The sequence below is a fragment of the Eublepharis macularius genome, chromosome 2 (assembly GCF_028583425.1).
Source record: "Eublepharis macularius isolate TG4126 chromosome 2, MPM_Emac_v1.0, whole genome shotgun sequence".
Classification (NCBI taxonomy): Eukaryota; Metazoa; Chordata; class Lepidosauria; order Squamata; family Eublepharidae; genus Eublepharis; species Eublepharis macularius.
The window spans coordinates 190,223,938-190,245,078 of record NC_072791.1 but is presented as its reverse complement, the minus strand read 5'-3'; the positions used below and the strand labels follow the sequence as shown (position 1 = coordinate 190,245,078).

The window sequence follows — 21,141 nt, the reverse complement described above, 5'->3', positions numbered from 1 at the left end:
CTTCTTTCCATTTCTTTCTTCTTTCCATCTTTCTTTTTCTTTCCTTCCTCTTTCTTCCTTTCTCTTCTTTCCTTCCATATATTTCCATACCTTTCCATATCTTCCTTCCTTCCTTCCCTTTCCATATCTTCCTTCCTTCCCTTCCCTTTTCTTTCCTTCCTTCCTCCCTCTTCTTTCCATATCTTTTCATACCTTTCAAAATCTTTCCCTTCCTTTCTCTTTACTTCTTTTAATATCTTTCCATATCTTTCCATGTCTTCCTTCCTTTCGTGTATTTCTTTCCTTCTTTCCCTTCCCTTCTTCCTTCCTCTTTACTTCTTTCCATATCTTTCTATGCCTTCCTTTCCTTCCTTCTTTCCATGCCTTCTTTCCTTATCTTTCTTTCCTTTTTTATCCTTCCTTCTTTCCATATCTTCTTTCTTTTTTGTCTTTTCCTTCCTTCTTTCCATGTCTGTCTTTTTCTTCCTTTCCATCTTTCCATGTCTTTCCCTCCCTCCCTTTCCTTTTTTCCTTCCTTCTTTCTTTCCATGTATTTCCTATTTTCAATAAAACATTAGGGTTGCCAATTCCAACGTAAAAAAACCTGGAGTCTTTAGCCAGAATACTCTAGAGATGGTGCCTTGCAAGGATGACATCACTTTTTGTGATGTCACTTCCAGGTTAAAGGTTAGGTGGCAGTCCTTCCCAAGCTCCACCCCTTCTGATGATGTCACTCCCAGCATACTGTGCCAAAACCCCACCCCTTCCTGTGATGTCATTTCAGGGCACTCCACCAAACCCGCCTCTTCCTCTGAAGTCACTTCAATGCATCATGTCTTGTGGCTCTCAAACATCTCAGGTTTATTCTGTGTGGCTCTTGCATTAAGCAAGTGTGGCCACCCCTGTTATATACCATGCACTTCATTCCGTCTCTACAATTCCCTCATAGTTATATTACCTTTCACGAAGCTATTGTCACTGTAAGTCTACCTTCTTTTCGTTCTAATACTTCTTTTCTTTTTCAATTCATTTAATTGTATTTTGCTAATATGCAGCTAAGTCCCTACTTTATATTTTCGTTCAATCCATCTATAGAGTGGGGTCCATTTTTGTTTCCCATTATGTCTATTTTTTTCTTTTATTAATTCTGTCAGTGTGTCCAGTTCTGCTGTCTCAACAATGTTCTCTATCAATTCTTCTTTTGTCAGTATATCTGTATTTTCCCAGTATCTGGCATATACTATTCTTACTGCTGTTATTATATGAATAATCAAATATCTATTTTCCCTGTTTATCTCATCCGGCATTATATTTAGTAGGAGTATTTCCGGTTTGAAAGGTATGTTCATTTCTCGCACCTCTTGCAACAATTCATGTATCCCTTTCCAATATTTCTTCGCTTTTTTGCATAGCCACCGTGTATGGGAAAAGGTTCCTGTTTTCTCTTTACACTTCCAGCATTTATTGCCTACTTCGGGATACATCTTTGCTAATTTTTCTGGTGTCTCATACCACCTATAAAACATTTTATATAGGTTTTCTTTGAAGGTGGCTGATTTTGTTATTTTGATATTTATTCTCCATATCTGTATCCACTGCTCCAAATCTATTTCATTCCCCAGGTTTTGTTCCCACTTTGACATATAATCTTTTAATGCTTCCTATCTTCAATTGTTTTATGAAGGCGCATAGTTTTCTAATTAGTTTTTCATTTGTTTCTAACATCAGCTTATTGAAAGGGCATCGTTCCATGTAGAATCCTTGAGTTTTATCTTTGGAAAATCTGGATTCTATTTGTGCTCTTAGCCACCATCCTGTCTCTATGTTCTGCTCTTCTAGCTCTTCTGTTGACTTTAGCTTTCCATCCTCTTAGTAGCTGTTCATAAGTGTCACATTCTCTCATTTTAGTAAGTTTGGTTGGGTAAATGCTTCCACTGGTGTAGAGATGAAGAATTGACTGGGGACAATCCAAGAGCAGGTGAAGGTATGTACTTTTTTAAAAATTAAGACTCCTATTCTGTTTTAGATTTAGATTCCTCCCAATACTTCAGATAATGGTGGAACTGATATCAATCTCAGTACAATTTTGCACTGATCACCCTTTGTCATAGTGCTCCGGTTGGTAGCAAACTTACATCATGCAGAATGGTGCGGCTTCCTAACCTAATAGAGGTGTTCATGTAAATGGACAGATTTGATTATTACTCTTCTGGAATAGACCTCTATTAAACTTCTGCTCCACAGAAGGAAAAGAAACCCATGATTCTTCAAAATATGTCCTTTGCTCCTATAGGAACCTCCACCGCAAGCCAACCTACTATCCAAATTTAACAATTCTTCGAAGAGAAATGTTCAAAAGCAGTATTGTAATTAGCAATTCAAATTACAACCTCCATAAAGTGAATAAGTGTAAACAAGTATAAAGTGCAAACTAGCAAGTCAATATACAAATGGAGGTTAGTATAAACCACGAAGAGTCCCAAAGTTATATTCTGTAGATGGTCCAGAAAGTGCTGCAGTGCCTTAAATATATTAATCAATGTCCAAAATTGATTGTTTCCTTGTATATTTCCTTCCAGACAAAAGAAGGTAAAAGGATATCAAACGGCTCTGTTTAACGAGAGGCCTGGCATTTCCACTCCTTTTGCTTCTTCTTTCTCAGGAACGAGCTGAACAACAAAGAAACATATTCCCTATGGTTTGTTTCTTGTTTGAATGACTCATGAAGACTTTTTAAGAGGGCCATCTAAATTTCTCTTTGAAGAATTGTTAAATTTGGATAGTAAGTTGGCTTGAGGTGGGGGTTTCTCTGTATAACTGCCTTCTGCTACTGCAGCGCTCTGTCTTTTCATTGACCTATAGGAATCCAGCAATGTCTATTTAGAACTAGTTCAAACTGTTTTTTCACAAGTGTTTGAAGCTGCATTTTAATCATTTTGTCTATAATGTACTGTCAGATGCACTGTGAGAAAGGTCTCTCTGTGGTCATATGGTACACTTGCACAAAACATCTATATTCTGGAAGAATGAACTTGCCTCCCAACTTCTATGAAATTGGCTTTCTGGATTGTACTAAAAGACCATCTAGGAAGCTACGAGCAGGGGCCACTGGACAAATTTCTGGTGCCTGTACATCAAAAGTGCAGTCTTTGAAACACAGAGATTCTATTTTTAACTTCTATGGCATATAGCTACTGAACAATCACAAATTGTGTGTGTGTGTGTGTGTGTTTTAAAATGAAGGTCATTTATGATAAAATAACAACATCTCATGATAATAAATTGGGTATGTTATATCTTGCATCATATATTAAACCCAACCCTGAGTCAAAGGGATAAAGGAACTGACTAACTAAGGTTTTGGTCATACAAATGACCAATGCTAACTTTATTACCGTTTGATAGCACTGAACAATCATACTGCTCCATCATTTTGACCTAATCAAACTTGATGTACTAGCATTTCTCTTAGTAGGCTGAGCTACTGCCGAGAACAGAACAGAGGCATAAAAAAATGGGACAAAGGAAAGCACAGTTAATGTTTCATCAGCCTATGTTCCTGAAGGCCTTTTTTTGTTGCACCGACAGTCTTAGTATTCAGATTGCACAAAAAGAAAAAAAGACTCATTACAATGCTGAATCTGATTTCATTATACAGCTGCTGATGAGTATCAGTAATAGTTTTTAAACCTCATTTTAAAGTTCCTTATACAGCCATTCTGTAGAATTATTTCTCAACATTTCTCAGTTTTGAAAAGCAAGGAAGTTAATGTGCTTCTGTTTTACTATCTGGTTTATGGGATTTCACTGCAGCCTCATTCTCAGGCTGACACCAGAACAGACAGTATTCCATTAGTAACACTGCTAATAATATATTGAATTAAATCATTGTTTTCCTTTTAGACAAACTGGCTCTCCGAAGTAATCGGTGCCCTCTTCGGCCTTGGGTCCAATGGGCTCCGTGATATACAGAGGAACTACACTGGAAGAAGCGGGAGCTAAGACGGCTTAAGCGAGCGTGGCGGCGATCCCATGACAAAGAAGCAAGGTCATCTTATAGGACCCTTATGAAATCCTATGAGGCGGCGGTGAAGACTGCGAAGAAGGAATTCTACGCAGCCTCCATCGTGGTCAGCTAGCTCACACCCAGCAAAATTGTTTAATGTGGTTCGTTCATTGACCTCGATAGATGGAGACCATCAGATTTTGAATTTGGATATAAGCTGTGAGGCTTTTGGGAGCTTTTTCGCTGATAAAATCTTGTCTCTCCTCCGCAATTTGCCAGCTACAGTTGATACAGTACGTGAACTAGAGACCCCTTGGCCGTCTTCTGGGCCAACATTTGATCACTTCAGTCCACTCTGTGGGGATGGGATTGACAGGACCCTGCAAGTGGTGAGACCCACCATGTGCCTCCAGGACCTGTGTCCAGCGTGGCTGGTAAAGGCCAGAGCTGATGGAGCACTGAGTCATTTGGAGGCCATTGTCAACTTGTTCCTGGGGTCTGGAGTTTTTTCTGGGGCACTAAAGGAGCCCGTAGTGAGACCTCTCTTAAAGAAGCCATCTTTGGGCCCCACCGACCCAGTCAGTTACCGCCCAGTTTCGAACCTCCTGTTTCTGGGTAAGCTGATTGAGCAGGCGGTGGCGGAACAGCTGCAGGGGTTCCTGAATAAAATCTCAGTCCTAGATCCCTTCCAGTCCGGTTTCCGCCTGGGGCATGGGACAGAGACATTATTGGTCGCCCTCACGGATGATCTCCGCAGACACCTGGATCGAGGTGGATCGGCGCTGCTGATATTAGATTTGTCGGCAGCATTCGATGCAGTTCATTACAAACTTCTGACTCACTGCCTCGCCAAAGTGGGGATATGTGGGGTTGCCTTGCAGTGGCTGGCCTTCTTTCTCCATGGTCGGGGACAAAGGGTGGTGCTTGGAAAGAGACTGTCATCCCGCCAACCTATGGTATGTGGTGTCCCAGAGGGCAATACTCTCCCCATTGCTGTTTAACATCTATATGCGCCGCCTTGCCCAGTTGGTGCAGAGCTTTGGACTTGAGTGTCATCAATATGCAGATGACACTCAGTTATACCTGATGATAGACGGCCGGCCTGGCTCGGCCCTGGATGTCCTGGAGTGTGCCTTTGATGCCGTGCCTGGTTGGTTGAAACAGAGTCAACTGAAATTAAATCCTACGAAGACAGAGGTTCTGTATCTGAGTTGCATGGGGTTAGGTGCCGGACTCCGACTCCCGACCCTTGACGTGGTGCCGCTTACACCAGTGTCGTCGGTTAGGAGTTTGGGGGTGATTCTGGATGCCTTCTTGTAAATGGAGGCTCAGGTTGCAGCGGTTGCCAGGTTCTCTTTTTTCCACCCACAACAGACCAGGCAGCTAGTCCTGTACCTCTCAGTCAGCTACAGTGATCCAGGCAACTACAGTGATCCAGGCAACGGTCATCTCTAGGCTGGACTACGGTAACTCACTCTATGCGGGGCTTCCCTTGAGCCTGACCCAGAAACTGCAGCTAATTCAAAATGCAGCAGCACGTGTTATTGTAGGAGCGCCAACTGGAACGCATATAACACCTATATTGCGCCAGCTGTATTGGCTGTCAGTGGAGTACTGGATCAGGTTCAAGGTTTTGGTATTAACCGATAAAGCCCTATGCAGACTGGGACCATCGTATCTGCGAGACCGGCTCTCCCCATATGTATACCCCATAGGACGCTTACCACATGACTACAAATATATTGTAGCAACTTAACACTTGACAAATGGTCAAATGCAGTAAATAAAATTGGGGGGGAGAAAAAACACAAAACAAAATAGACAATGTTGAATCGAGTTATTTGACAGATGACATAATATTCAATACATTATTCAAATTTATCTTACAAGATATAGCTAAAAGAAGAAATCATTAATGCCACAGGGGATTTTTTCCCTAAAGTATCTCTTTATATATTTCATATCTAATTCCTTTTCCATAATTTGAGGAAGGGCTCAGATAGATGCTGATACTCTTTCTGATTTGTATATGAAATAAAATCATGATGTTTCATAGAAATCTGACATTTTAGCATTACCTTTAACTACCCTAAGTTGATATGGCAATTTTTCTGCCATAGCTATTTGCCATAACTCAGAGTACCAATGATGTATTGATAAATTCTGTAGATTTCAAGAACTTTTCTATTATGGGTTGTCATCAACATGAACACTATTAATCCCTTAGATGTCACTTTTCCATTTTGTTCCCCCCAAATTGTTAAGAAGGCCAGCACGGGTGTGGCGTAAATGATTAGATGCATAATATTTTCTACTTCTGTAAATATTTTCCCCAAAACTGTAATACTACAGGGCATGACCACCACATATGGATGTAAATGCCTTGATGATTGCAATTTCTCCAGCATTTAGTGTTATTTGTATTATTTATTCTTGCAAGATGTACCAGAGTGATATACCATCGATGTAATAATTTCAAATAACTCCCCCTAAGGGCTATCGATACTATTTTCTATGTTCTATTTAAATCCCCATATTTTCCCATATTGTTTTCAGTCCATTTGACATACTTGTATCTACTTCAATTAAATGACTATATTTAAAATATATATTTTAAAAATATTTTTATTCCTTTTGTATGTTGCATTAAGAGCTGTTTGAATGTCATCATCTTTCTGGTCATAGTTTGCCTTATTGTAGGATTTACAATTGAGTAATGTAATTGTTGGAGAAGAATCCAATTCACTGAGACTCCTTGCAACTTTTCTTTTAATTGTAGTACAGTAAGAGGAGTTCCATTTTCTGTAAAATCTCGTTCCATTTAACATATTCTTCTATGTTAGAAAAATTTGGGTGCAACGCAAATGGAAGTAGTGGGGATATTTCTGGAATTAGTTTGTTTTTCCATTTATTCCCAATTTTAATGTAGTGTACAAAAAGCATTCTCAACCCATTTTATGTCTCTTATTTCTTTTCCTCCAAAAATAATTTTTTTCAATTAATTCCATTTTTCATATTTGTTTCCATACTCGCCCATGGCTTGTTAGAGGTTCCCTCAAAGTATGATGTTAATCCTTTCAACTGGTTTGCCTCATAGTGTTTACTTATACTGGGTTTTCCCCATCCCCCTTGATCTAATCTCTTTTGTCTCAAAGCCTTTGTAAGTTGTTGTCTTTTACTCTGATATATAAAATTGGTGAGTATGTTTTGCAATTTTGCTAGTTCTTTTGGTTTGATTATTATGGGAAATGTTAAATAAATTAAATAATTTAATTTTGGCAGTTCTGCCATTTTTATACCACTGATTCTGCCCATAATTGTCAGGTGTATCTGGGATCATCTTTTGACATCTTTTCTTATTTGTTGGTTCACTGTTTAATTTCTTCAGCCCGAAGAAACTTTTCGAAATCAACTCCATTCACTTGCACTCTAGCATTTGATTTTTGATAGACTGACTGTGCGGTAATGACAAAATATCGCCCAATATTTAATTTTTTTAAGAGTCCAAAAATCCCACTTCAAATAACCAAGCACCTTCTGTACATCAAAGGATACAATGGATAATGGCGTCTCTTTTTGCTGATCTGGACCATGCCTGGAGATTTTCCATTTTTTAATTTTATTATCACATCATCTATTTCTTTACTTTCCACTGACTTGTTTAAATTATTTTTATGTTCACTCTTCAGTTCAAGAATCTTCAGTTTTTGTAGGTATTCATCAATCTTTTTTAAGATGGATTATCTGAAGAGTATAGTTTTAGAAGTATTTGGCAAACTGTTCTGCTATTTGCTTTGTATTGTGTATTTTTATTACTACATTTTATCATTGCTATTTTTATTTTTATGTTTTCTCAAAGTGTTTGCTAATAACTTTGAACTCTTATTTCCAAATTGATAATCGTCTTGTTTCGCATATAGCAATTTTTAGTAATAGAGTCTATTTTGATAGTGTCTAGTTCTTTCCTTTTATTTACCAAATTGTTATATATCTTTTAAAATCCTTTTTAAAATGTTTTGCTTCTAATTCTCTTATTTCCACTGCAACTTCAGTTTTTCACAATTAAACTTCTTTAATTTGGCCATTTCTTGAATACATACTGCCTTATTACTGATTTTAATGCATCCCATATAGCACACATGGCATTCTTTCAGTTATGTTTTCTTTAAAATAATTTTATATACCTTCTTGTATTTTTTCCTGGTTTCTGGTTTAGTTAATAAAATAGTGTTGAATCTTCATGTATAAATGGTTGGTTGCTGCCCAAGGATATTCAGATATACACATACTGGGGCAGTTTCTGCTATATCAACATTTTGCATTGTTTGATAAAATCTATTCTAGAATATGTATTATGTCTACATGAATAATATATAAAATCCATCTTCTGTGGATTATCTACTCTCTAAGCATCTATTAGATTGAGTCGTTTAAATCTCCTCCTATTATAACTTCCCCCCTCATTAAATTTGTCTAGTTTTTTGCTTTGCATGTGTTCCTTAGAAACATAATTTGCTTCTTATTTGGCACATAAATAGAGACAAATGTAAATATTTTGTTTGCATATTGCCCTTTTATAAAGATGTAACAACCTTCTGAGTCTCTAACTATTTTCTCTTTTTGGAATGGGAATGCTGCTGAGAAAACAATTGCTATTCCTCTTGACTTACTATTTCCTGGTGCTGTATAATGATGCTCATATCCATGTTTCAGTAATCTTTTTTTTTTTACCTGAAGCATTATAACATCTGGATGTGATTCTCTTATGTAACTTGCTACTTGAGCCTTTCTTTAATAGGATCACCCATTCCTCTAATGTTAAATGTATAAATGTTAACATCTCCCTTTGTAGCCATATTCACCTGCTAAATTTATAACTCTATGTTTACTCTGTATTCCTCTCTCCCCACCTTGCTTTAATCTCTCCGTCCAAACATTTAAAACAAACTTGAGCTGTATAGGTGTCATAGCTAAGTCCTGCCAACCCAATTCTGAAGTGAGACAGCCTAAGTTATTTTCAGCAATGCCGTGCAGTGGCAGCTTTAGGGGATTTGCCCTCTCCCATCTTCTCCTTCCCCACACCCACACCTTTAACCCCTCTCTTGTTGTTAATTAATAGCATTAATAGTTGTTAATTCAGCCATCGCTTTGAGATGGAAGGACCCTAGACCCCCTACACTACCCCTGTGGTTTAACAAAGTTTGGGACCAGTATTACATGGAGAAGGTAACATATCAAATCTGTTGTTCTGAATCGCCAATGATACAATCAGACTTTTGGGAAGACTGGCTTCCAGTACTAGATCATTTGATTACAGAAGACATTGGTCCCAGCAAAAAATATCCAATAGACCCTTTCTTATTGTAACCTTAATAGTGTGAAACTTTTGGTTCTCCAAATATGTACGTTTTATTGTAGGCTACATGTAGGCACTTCAAATCTCTCTCTCTCTCTCTCTCTCTCTCTGTTTTTGTTTTACCAATTTACCTGTACTGTTAAAACTTGTTTACTTTTGTTTACTGTTGATAAATTTGTTAAATCAAAAAATTGTTGAAAAATAAAAAATGTTGTAATAGTTGTTAATTAATAGCATTAATAGTGTTTTTTACAAAACTTTTCAATAAGATTGATATTTTCATTTAAGTCCTTTCATTTTGCGGCTACTTGTCTCTTTAAATTAAAGCTGACCATTTACCTTTGTATCTTCATCCTCATTTAACCTTTGCTTGTCTTGGAAGTTTGAGACAACTTGGAATTCCAGCTTTTTGTCCTATCAGTTGACTTTCCCCCCTTCCCCCTGATCTCCTTCGCTGTATCTGCCATTCACTTTGGTCTTTTTCTCTATCTCTTTCATCTTCTTTGCCTCCTCCTACTTCTTCTTATTCCTTATCTGTAATGTCGTTACACTCACTTAGGAATTCCATTGGTAAATTCTTCAAGATTCTCAGCACCTCTTTTCATGAGATAGCAACATAAATTTTACTTCCTCTTTGTATAATTAATTTGAAAGGGAATTTCCAGTGGCAGAGCATGTCTTCTCCTAAGTGTTTCTGAGCTTAGGTCTTGCATAAACATCACTTTGTTTTCTGTACAACTTAAGGATGGGAGTTTCCAAAGTTCCTTAAGGAATTGGTCTTTTACTGCATATCATGTGAAACATACAACAATATCTCTATGTGTTACTTTACTTTACTTTAATTGAATTTTTATACCGCCCATCTCCCAAAGGACTCAGGGCGGTGTACAGCAAAAGTAAAACATACAAATATAAAACACTAAGAATATAAAATAAACATATTAAATAATTTGACTCAAAACAGGACAGTTCAGTTAAAACACATTTAGGCCAGCCCCGCTTGTTGGAATAATAACGTCTTAAGGGCACGGCGAAAGGTGTGTACGTCAGGGACCATACGTATCTCCGGGGGCAATTCATTCCAGAGGGCAGGTGCCCCGATAGAGAAGGCTCTCCCCCTGGGGGTCACCAGCCGACATTGTCTGACCGACGGCACCCTGAGGAGGCCCTCTCTGTGGGAGCGTACCAGCCTGTGGGAGGCTATCGGTAGCAGCAAGCGGTCTTGCAAATACCTAGGCCCTAAGCCATGGAACGCTCTGAAGATGGTAACCAGCACCTTGAAGCGCACCCGGAAGACCACCGGAAGCCAGTGTAGCTCGCGCAGGAGAGGTGTTACATGGGCACGCCGTGTCGCTCCCATAATCACCCGCGCGGCCGCATTCTGCACTAATTGCAGCCTCCGGGAGGTCCTCAGGGGGAGCCCCATATAGAGAGCATTACAGTAGTCCAGACGGGAGGAAACGAGGGCATGGGTGACTGTGCGCAAGGCGTCCCGATCCAGAAAAGGACGCAACTGGTGAACCAGGCGAACCTGATAAAAAGCCCCCCTGGCCACGGCCGACACATGATCTTCTAACGACAGCCGTGCATCCAGGAGGACACCCAAGTTGCGAACCCTCTCTGTGGGGGCCAAAATCTCGCCCCCAATAGACAGCGATGGAACCAGCTGGCTATAACGGGGCGCCAGAAACCACAGTCACTCAGTCTTGGAAGGGTTGAGTCTGAGCCTGCTTCTCCCCATCCAGATCCGCACGGCCTCCAGGCACCGGGACATCACGTTAAGGGCATCATTGGGGTGATCCAGGGTAGAGATGTACAACTGAGTATCATCAGCATACTGATGGTACTTTACCCCAAAACCACGGATGATCTCACCCAGCAGCTTCACATAGATGTTAAACAGAAGGGGCGAGAGGACCGACCTCTGCAGCACCCCACAAGTGAGGTGCCTCCGGGTCGACCTCTGCCCCCCTGTCAGCACAAACTGCGAGCGGTCGGAGAGGAAGGAGGAGAACCATCGCAACACAGTGCCCCCCACTCCCAGCCCCTCCAACCGCCGCAGCATGATACCATGGTTGATGGTGTCAAAAGCCGCTGAGAGGTCTAATAGGACCAGGACAGAGGAGCAACCCCTGTCCCGAGCCCTCCAGAGATCATCAACCAATGCGACCAATGCCGTTTCCGTACTATGTCCAGGCCTGAAGCCCGACTGATACGGATCCAGATAGACATCTTCCTCCAGGTGCTGGGGAAGTTGTTGCGCCACCACACTCTCGACAACCTTCGCCACAAAACGAAGGTTGGAGACTGGACGATAGTTCGCTAATACAGCCGGATCCAGGGAAGGCTTCTTGAGGAGGGGCCTCACCAACGCCTCTTTTAGGGCTGCTGGGAAGAAACCCTCTTGCAGAGAAGCATTAATAATTCCCTGGAGCCAGCCTCGTGTGACCTCCCGGGAGGCCACCACCAGCCAGTACCTGTTACTCTTGAAGTTGCAATTCTATGAGCTCTTTCCAATTCTGTTCTGTTTAGGGAGGTGCCTCGGACTAGAGAGTTAAATCAGTTGATATCCCATCATATCATCAACATAAAATGACCAGATGCAAAAATTGTAGTGACAATCACATCTGAACATGGACTGTGATACCAAACATTAAAAAAAGAGAAAGGAGACCTTTAAGATAATACAATGAGAATTCACAAAACTCAAACATTTATTCAAAGTATTTAGTTGGTTAAAACATCTGACCATTTGGAAGTAAGAACAGCAGAATAATACCTTGTGCTTGCAATGCTTGGTGATTCTGCTCCAAGCCTGCATCTTTCCAACTGACTGGCAACAATTTGCCTTTCCACCTCAAGCTCCCTGGTGAGCCTTTGAAACTGGAGCTCCTGTAATGCAAAAAGAATTTTTGAAGATGCATTTTTAAAGTTTTACAGGAGAGAAAGAGAGCACAGAAATATTACAGAGCACAGAAATGAAATGAAAACCACCATATAACTTGCACTAATAAAAACTAAACCTTTCCTAGTAGAAGCAACTCATCTGCAATGACAAACTATGGCTCATTGTTATAGAAACAAGGCTGGGGAACTCCAAGGCTCTTCATTTGGAGGACAGAGAGCAAAGCCGATTTTGTAATCTGGTTGAAACAAACCATGTTTTGCCACAGTAGTATTTAATTTCCTCACTTCAAGCAAAGAGAGAGGAAGTGCATATGCCTGAAGATTCCTCAGCCTTGCTTAGCAAAATGGTTGTGTGTGAATCTAGCCAGTTTCTTACCATCCTGAAAGACTCCTCCAAAAGAAGTAGGAACAACATGTGTTTGCTCAGTTACTGTAAAAACTAGGTGTTGGGATCATATCACATTTGCATACAACCGAAGGTGCCATGGCATGAATACAAAGCTTTATGGTTGGAGAACAGTTTACTTATCACTAACATCTTCCATGGTGATGTGTACTTTACAGAACATGAGTGACAGTTTCTGCTCAGAGCATTTCTAACCCATCACAGCAACCGAAGCTGAAAGTACCATTGAAATTGCCCTTGCATGAATTGGGCAGTGGCAGCCAGCCAGCTAGGGGACTGGTAACTTGTATACTTCCCCATCTCCGTCTGCCATTGCTCAGCTCAGAAGGGCATCTCACATATCCTGCAGCTGCCTTCTCCCCTGGCTAGATCAGGAAGCTGGAGACATTGCGATAGACAGAAGAAGATAGAAGTGGTGGTGGTGGAGAACAGCTCATGCTAGAGGTGATGCCTTGCATGTGTGAGAGCATAGGTCCAGTTAAAGGACTGCAAGGAGGAGATTGGGAGAGGGCACCTTTTTTCTTCATGAGACATTGGAGAGCCACCATCAGTCAACACAGACAATGCTGCTCTAGAGACTTTGAGTCAGTATAAGCAACTTCATATATCCCCCCTGCTTCTACTCAAGCATTCCCTCCTCACTCGCATGCTTTCCTGAACCATCTGAAGAAGCATGGCAGACAAGGGAGAAATTCCAGAGGGCTTACTCTGTTAGTGTGCTAGAGGAAAATCAAAATGGAATATTGGAGCTCATTAAAAACTGATTTATTGTGACATAAGCTTTTTTGATCTAAGCTGAGACCCCCAATCTTTTTGAGCCTACCTTTGGAATTTTGACACACAGGGCAGTGGGCACAACCTCAAAATGACTGCCACAAGACGCAACACCAACCACAAAACAGCTTTCAGAAAAGGTGGTACACCAACCACAAAACATCAGGGAATAAAGTCATGCATAAATATAATAGTAACTCTTCAACATATCAGGCAGAAGCTGTTTAACAGTATGCCTTTAAAAATATTTTCCTGCATACACACAACTTACCTTCAGTCATGCATTGAAGATCCTTGTATCATGATGACAGCAGCTGCTAAATCAAATTTTAAAAAATCTGTACAGCCAATTGGATCTCCAATGGCCAATCAGAAGCCCTGTTGGACAAATGCCCCACCTGCCCCCACCCACTTTCTGATGTGATTTACAAAGCGGAGACTCATGTGCACACACACTTCACTACGTGGGTTCTGCCAAATGGATGTGCAGACCAATGATCTTCCACCAAATCAAGGTGCTCAAGACACAGTCACCCATGCAGCTTCCACTCCTGCTTGCTCAGAATGCCTGGGACTGGGAAGACTCCCATAGGATCCACCGCATTTGTCCCACTCTTGATGTAAGCTGCAGCCAAAGATGTTCTCAGAGTGTTCCCAGCTGCATCTGTTGTTGTTACTAGGAAGGCTCTCAACTTCTTGCAAGAGGCCAAGCGACAGTAGGACTGTGCTTGGCTTGCTTGAATGTACTGGAGGGTGGCCAAGGAGAAGGCAAAGCTCTGCAGCCACTGTTGTCTTCACCAAATGCATACTGCGCTTCCACTGCCACACTCTGAAATGGCTATAATGGGGAAGCAACCTTTCTGCCATTCTCTCCCTTTCGGTTCCTTCCTTGCCCTGTCCAACAAATCCTGGTACAGATGTGGAGTCTGGGCTGCTCCTTGAGAGGTGGGAAAGGGAAAGAAACGAAGAAATTTTTAGTTAAGCAACACTGTCAGTGGCAGCTAATCATTTTGTAGCAACGCACAGTGGCATGAGAGCTATAGCCTGGCACACCACTGAGGGTGAAACATGAGTTAAGTGTGGGGCCAACACTAGTATTGACAAAGTAAGGCAATTTGGTGTAGTGGTAGTATTGACAAAGTAAGGCAATTTGGTGTAGTGGTTAAGAGTGGCAGGACTCTAATCTGGAGAACTGGGTTTGATTCCCCACTCCTCCGCCTGAAGCCAGCTGGGTGACCTTGGGTCAGTCACAGCTTCCTGGAGTTCTCTCAACTCCACCCACCTCACAGGGTGTTTTGTTGTGGGGATACTAATAACAGCATTTTGTGTGAGATAAGGCCGGCGTGGCTCGTTGCCTTCCAATCGGAGAGGAGCTGACTATTCTAGCAGTCCAGAGCACCGTAATGAATCTACAGACGCCAGCAGAAGATTCAGCGGGGCGTGTCCCGTTTAATTCTTCCATTACGTGTTCTTGAGGTGGCGCAGGCCACAGATGTCTCCACCTTGGCACTTGATATTCTGCATCTTTTTGCCCTCCCTTTGCGTTTACAGAAGTATGTGTCACTTGGGGGTTTTCATTAAAGAGACGAGCAGGCTTCTTCAAGCAAAGAGTGGACGGCATTGCAGTACAGCACAAGCACCTCCAAAACAGCATTATGCCTTCCCAGACTCTTGGAAGCCAATCATCCTCCCACTCCTGTGCCCAGCCAAAGACTGAGGAGGTGCTCTCTTGCGCCATCATACTAATATCCTGAGAACCACAGCTGCACCAATCACAGCTGCTCTCCCAGAATGGTACGCCTTTTGGAAGCAGTCTCACTGGGAGGGGTCGGGGAGAGGCAGGGAGAAAAGTAAACTGCTGGTGCAGAAGTCAGCCAGCACTCCTTCCTGTTCTGAGCCTCTGAACTTCATGAGCTTGTTAAGATGGTGGCGAGGTAGTGAGATTCCCTTTTCCTTAGTAGCTATAAAAAACGTCCTGCAGCTAAACAGAAAATGTGGTGGTGGAATGGACCATTGGCTACTCATTGCAAAGGGTCCTTCTCCTCTGAGGACAGGAGGACATCTTGAGATGGGTGATTCCCACCCTCTGTTCAGGGAGGCAGGAACTAAACATTGAAATTCCCGTCTTCCAGTGGGTGTCACCCAGTTCCTCAGTTTGGAAACTCTGAGAGCAATAGAAAGCTATTACAATTATTTAGGAACTCTGAAAAATGGAAGAAAATTAACAACAGGTTAGTAAGAACAGCTCATACTCGGAATAACAGGAAGAATAGTGAGGTTGTTTAAGAAGTGCAGTAAGTAAGCATATGAAAAGGTTTTAGGATGACAATGACAAGGCAGGGAGGGGCAAGATGTCCTCCTGTCCTCAGAGGAGAAGGACCCTTTATGGTGAGTAACCAATGGTCTGTTCTCCCTGTGAGGCGGAGGACATCTTGAGATGGGACCTCCCATAGCAGTGTCCTATAACTTAGGTGGATCATCATCCTCTGGCTGTAGTACATGTTGGAGGACTCATCTTCTGAATGTTCCATCTGCAGAGTCGTAGCTATTTAGTCTGTAATGTTTAACGAAGGTGGAGATGGTAGATCAAGTAGCTGCTCTGCAGACCTCAACTGTGGCATCCTTGGAAAACACTGCATTAATTGCGGCACTGTGAATTGAGTGCACCGTGTTCCCAACAGGGATCTTGAATCCCTGTGACTTATATGCTTCTGTGATGCATGCTCTGAGAGTCCGACTGATGGATGTTCTGGAAAACTTCTTTCCATTGTCAGACATATAAACATGTAGGGCGTCATTCTGATTTTCTCAGTTCTGGATATAAAGACTTTTAAGGTACGTCTAACATCCAGGGTGTGCCATGTCTTTTCCCTGGGGTGGGAAGGGTTGGGGCAGAAGGTTAAGAATATTTCCTGGAGCTGATGAAAGGTGGTGTTTACCTTGGGTACGAATGTAGGATCCGGCCTCAAGACCATCTTATCTTATCCTTGTGGAAGGTAAAGAGGTTGGGGCTAACTGACAGGGGCTCCCAATTCTGATACTCTTCTCGCTGATGTGACTGCTGTAGGGAATAGGGTCTTAATCTGCAGCCACTTGAATAAGATCTCAATGGGTTTGAAAGGAGGGCCAGTAAGGGTAGATAGAACGGTATGTAGTATACAGGTTGGAATCCTGTGGATCTGCAGGGGATCCATGAGTGCTGCACCCTTAAAAAACCTGGACACATGAGGGTATTTGGAGATGCTGAAGTTTTGGTAAGATGGTAGTACTGTTACCAGGGCAGCTGTTTGGTGTTGCAGGGTGGGTGCTCGAAGCTTCAACAGTGGAAGTGTTGACCACTGAAGAAGAGTCAAGAACCACAGGCATCTGGGCCAGTATGAGGCCATGACTATGATGTCCGTTCTCTGCTTGCTGATCTTTCGCTGATTTTTTGGGAGGAGGAAAGGCGTACAGCAGGGTATGAGACCGCTGAGGTCAGAGCATTCGTTGCTTCCTCCTCTGGGTGGAAGTACCGTGAAAAAAAATCTGTCTACCTGCTAGTTCGTCAAAGAGGCAAACATGTCCACCTGAGGGAAGCCGAGGTGTCTGGTGATGAGGAGGAAGAGATCTGGCTTTAGAAACCATTCTCCCTCTTGGATGAGTTGTCTGCTTAGCCAGTCTGCCTGTACATTTGAGGTGCCCTTGATGAGCTCGGCCCTGATGGAAGCAATATGAATTTCTGACCATGATAGGATCCACAAGGCTTCTTTGTGAAGCGAAGTCGATCAGGACCCCCCTCTGGTGGTTGATGTATGCCTTAGCCGACATGTTGTCCGTTCTGATGAGTACATTACGGCCAGCCAGTTGAGGGCCGAAGTGAATGAGGGCATGATAAATAGCCCTGAGTTTGAGCATGTTGATGGGAAGCTTTTTCTTTGTTTCTGACCATAGGCCTTGGGCTGACAATCCTTCCAAAATGGCTCCCCAGCCTAGTAGGCTGGTGTCTGTTGACAGTTGCATAGGTAAGGCAACACTGAAATGTTTTCCTTGGTCCACCACTTTGATCTTTAACACCTTGGCCATGGTCATGAATATATTTTGATGTTTGGTGTCTATGATTACCCCAAGGTGCTCAAGTCTCTGAGAGGGGTTGATGGAATGAGTTGCAATATCTTCCTTGACCACACAACAGATGCTCTGGTGACAGTGGACACAATGACAGACGCCCATATGGCCATAGCTGTTGCTTCATATGCCTTTTTCAGGGAGAAGTCCACCTTCTTTTCCAGGTTGTTGCGAACTGAACCTTCCCCATCGGCGGAGAGGAGGCCAGAAGATTGTAAGGCATAGACAAGTGGTACCTGTAAAAAACTGGTTTGTGAAAGAGGGTAAGGAATACACCTTTCTGACCAGCCCTGGAGGAGATTTATCAGACATGGGCTTGGCCCATTCTGCCTTTAGGTGCTTCTCAAAAAATTCAAGGAAAGGGAAGATTTTTTTCTGAGGTGTGAGATCTGGGGAAAAATTCCTTATTCCCTTTGGGCCTGGACTTGGGCTTAGAAGGGAGGCAGTGGGTTCATCCTTGGCCAAGGGTGGCCATGGTTTTACACAGTAAGTAATGGTAATCCTCCATCTTGAAAAATCTCATAGATTGATCATTAGCCTGTTTCCTCCTGTTCCTCATCAGAGAGGAAATCCTTGTCTTCCCTATCTACAGAGTAATCATCGTAAGGGGGGGAGCCCCAAGCAGAGTGGTCATCCTGATAATAAATAGGCTCCCCCATGGTAGTGGCCTCTCCGTTCTCTCCTGATGGGGGAAGACTCGGGATAACTGTATTACTGACCCTTCATTTTTGCTCACCTTATGTTCTTTGTTATGTGTTTGCATTTTTATTGAATTGTTTTAATACTTTTAAAATGTTTTAAAATTTTAACATTTTAAAGTTTGCTACCTTTGGGATCCTATTTGGTATAAAGATGGCACACAAATGCTTTTAAACAATAACAAACAAATGAAATAAAAATGATCATTGAAATAGTTCTGAACCTTTTTTGCAGTTTAACCTTGAAGGCTGTAGAAATCATATACTTATGTGGAAATAAATGGGCCCTATAGTTCGGGAAGAAAGACACAGGTTTAAAGAAGGACATGCAAAATGGCATCATCATAGGGTTAGAGAATTGTTCAGCTCTTGGAGTAACTGGTTCCTCTGCTGTAAAAATTGAGAAATGGAATGTAAAATTAACTCCATGGGGTATCTTTAGGTTGCTTTCCTTGTTCACCTCTTTATTTCTCACCAGTTGATTACTTATTGCTTGCACAATTTGTGAGCTGTCACTACTGAACAATATTGTATTAGATTTGACAAATTACACATTGCTCCATTTGTGCAATCTGCAACGTGATGACTTTCACCCATGCAAGCTAACAGTGCCTAGGAGACAGGTGTGAAAGACGATGAAATAAAAGCTACAGTGACATAGTTGTGCTTGCATAATTGTGTATCAATATTGCTGTAATCTTAAAAACAAAGTATGCATTGCGCATTTCAGTCCTTAGAACTTGATACTGTCAATACTTGAATATGCCTTATTCTATATCTTTTCCTTCTATACTCTAACCGGTGTGTTCCTGTCCAGTGTTCCACTGACAATACATACCAATTCACAAACTGTAATCTACTATAGAATTTCCCTTCCTAGGTTACCCTGAGAGTTCAAGCAAGTCTTAAACTAATTACCAATGCAAACTAATTCAATCCCAGGGACTGCAATATCCCTCTACTTTCTCTTTGATAACAACTAAATTTTCTTAACAGAGACAAGTGTCAAACTAGGATCTGGGAGACCCAGGGTTGAAATTCTCACGCTGACATGGAAGCTCACTGGATGACCTTGGGCCAGTTACATATTGCCAGCCTAAACTACCTAACTGGGTGGTTGCTGTGAGAATTACATGGAGGGGAAGAGAAAGATAAGCTGTTTTGTGTCCCTAATAGGCAGAAAAGTGGCATATAAATATTTAAGTAAATGAATAGATCTGATCTTTGCCTAAAGTGGACAAGTATCCTTAGAGATACATGTTGCTGATAGCCTATGTCCAACCACAGCTACTTAAAGACACAAGCAAATTGCCTGTTACTCCCTTTTGGTGTTCTACATATATTTTGAACACTGGGTGGACTCAAGGCATCTAACCATGCAGACATGAACATACATGCAGTGGTTGTATAGTAAAGCAGACTACTGGCGTGTCAAGGTTCAGTATTGCCCACTCTGATTAGAAGCAGCTCTCCAGGGGCAGCTGCTCGGGTCCCTCCCATCACATCCCTTGTTATCCTTTTAGATGAAGAAGCTGGGGACTGAAGCTGGGACTTTCTGTATGAAAAGCAGATGCTCTACTATCGCATCTAGTCTACTAACGTCACTATTTAAAAACTTGGACATTGTTTCTAGGCATTTCAGCACTGTGTCAAGAGGGCAACAAAGTTAAATCTTTAAGAATGTCATTTCTTTTAAGGAACAGGAATCAAAGATCTCTCCTATAATTTTAACAAATATATATATAAACAACTGGGTGGGTTCAGTGTGGCTAACATCTTGCGAAAATAAAGTTAGTTACTCCTCATAGCTTTTCCTCAGAATAAAGGTGAACATTCCAATTAATGGTTTAATAAACTACACACGCACACATCAAAAAGTGTTGGAAATGTAATTTGTGTTGGAAGGTTTTAAATCTTTAAACTGGTATTTACAGACAAGGTCAGACTTCAGAACAAACATGCATTATACAACACGTAACAGCCGTCCATAATATAAATTTAATGGATGCTAGAATATCAGCCGTTAAAGTGATTACTCGCAGACATGCTGTGCTTTAGCCTTTCATCATTAAAATACAGTAACTATATATTCTTTCACCAAACACACACAAAGGGCATGTGCTCTTTTGAGAATCTTCATCGAAGGCACAAAGCCACTTTTCAAAATATTTTTCCCTAGATGCTGTTCCACTCTATCCTGTAGAAGATCTAATGCCAGCATCTGCTTATTATGCTTGCTCCGCATGCCTTTTGAGGGACTTTGAAATGAATAAAGAGTAAGCCTGAAAAACAACAACTGGTTCTTATACTATAAGATCAGGAAAAGGAGATTTGTATTATAAGACAAATACAACCCTTTTAAAGTAAAAAAGCATTCATCATCACTACCACCATGTGGAACATAAAGGCTGAACATCTGAATTAATTACGGTTTTTTGGTGATTCTTACTTTCCTTACTGTTACATCTTAGTAGGGTAGCCAGTCCCCTGCTGAGGGCAGGGGATCCCCCGCTCTCACCTTCCATCCCCGCTTACCTGGCCGGTGGGGAAGGTACGGGCCTCGGGGTGTGCACCTGGGCGGCAGCGCAGAGTACTCTCATGGGCCGAAATGGGCCCAAAACTGCCAGGATCGGGCCACTGCTGCATGGGGGGGGGTTTCTCTCCTGCATGACAGCTGCCAGTTTCAGGATGATCTGGCCCTGTTTCAGCCCAATTCAGGCCTGAAATGGCCAGGATCATTGCAGGCCGATTCTGGCCCGATCCTGGCAATTTCGAGCCTGATTTGGCCCAATTCAGGCCAGAAACAGCCAGGATTGGGCCACTTCCAGGAGGGGGAGTGTTCCCCAGCATGGCAGCTGTCCATTCCAGGCTGATTTGGGCCTGATCCTGGCTGATTTAGGCCTAATTCTGG

The 21,141-nt window shown here is 41.9% G+C and overlaps 1 protein-coding gene across 5 annotated transcripts in view; it reads right to left on the bottom strand.

Annotated features, from left to right (window-relative positions):
• Positions 1–21,141, bottom strand: part of PKP4 (plakophilin 4) — a 169,679-nt gene that overhangs the window by 99,948 nt on the left and 48,590 nt on the right. For 4 of the 5 annotated variants that reach the window (XM_054972413.1, XM_054972415.1, XM_054972414.1 and 1 more), the window contains exon 3: positions 12,121–12,233. The exons of the other annotated variant lie outside the window; for it this stretch is intronic. In XM_054972413.1, the coding sequence (XP_054828388.1) occupies positions 12,121–12,233 (113 nt within the window). The remainder of the gene's footprint in view (positions 1–12,120; positions 12,234–21,141) is intronic. 5 annotated transcript variants of the gene reach the window in all.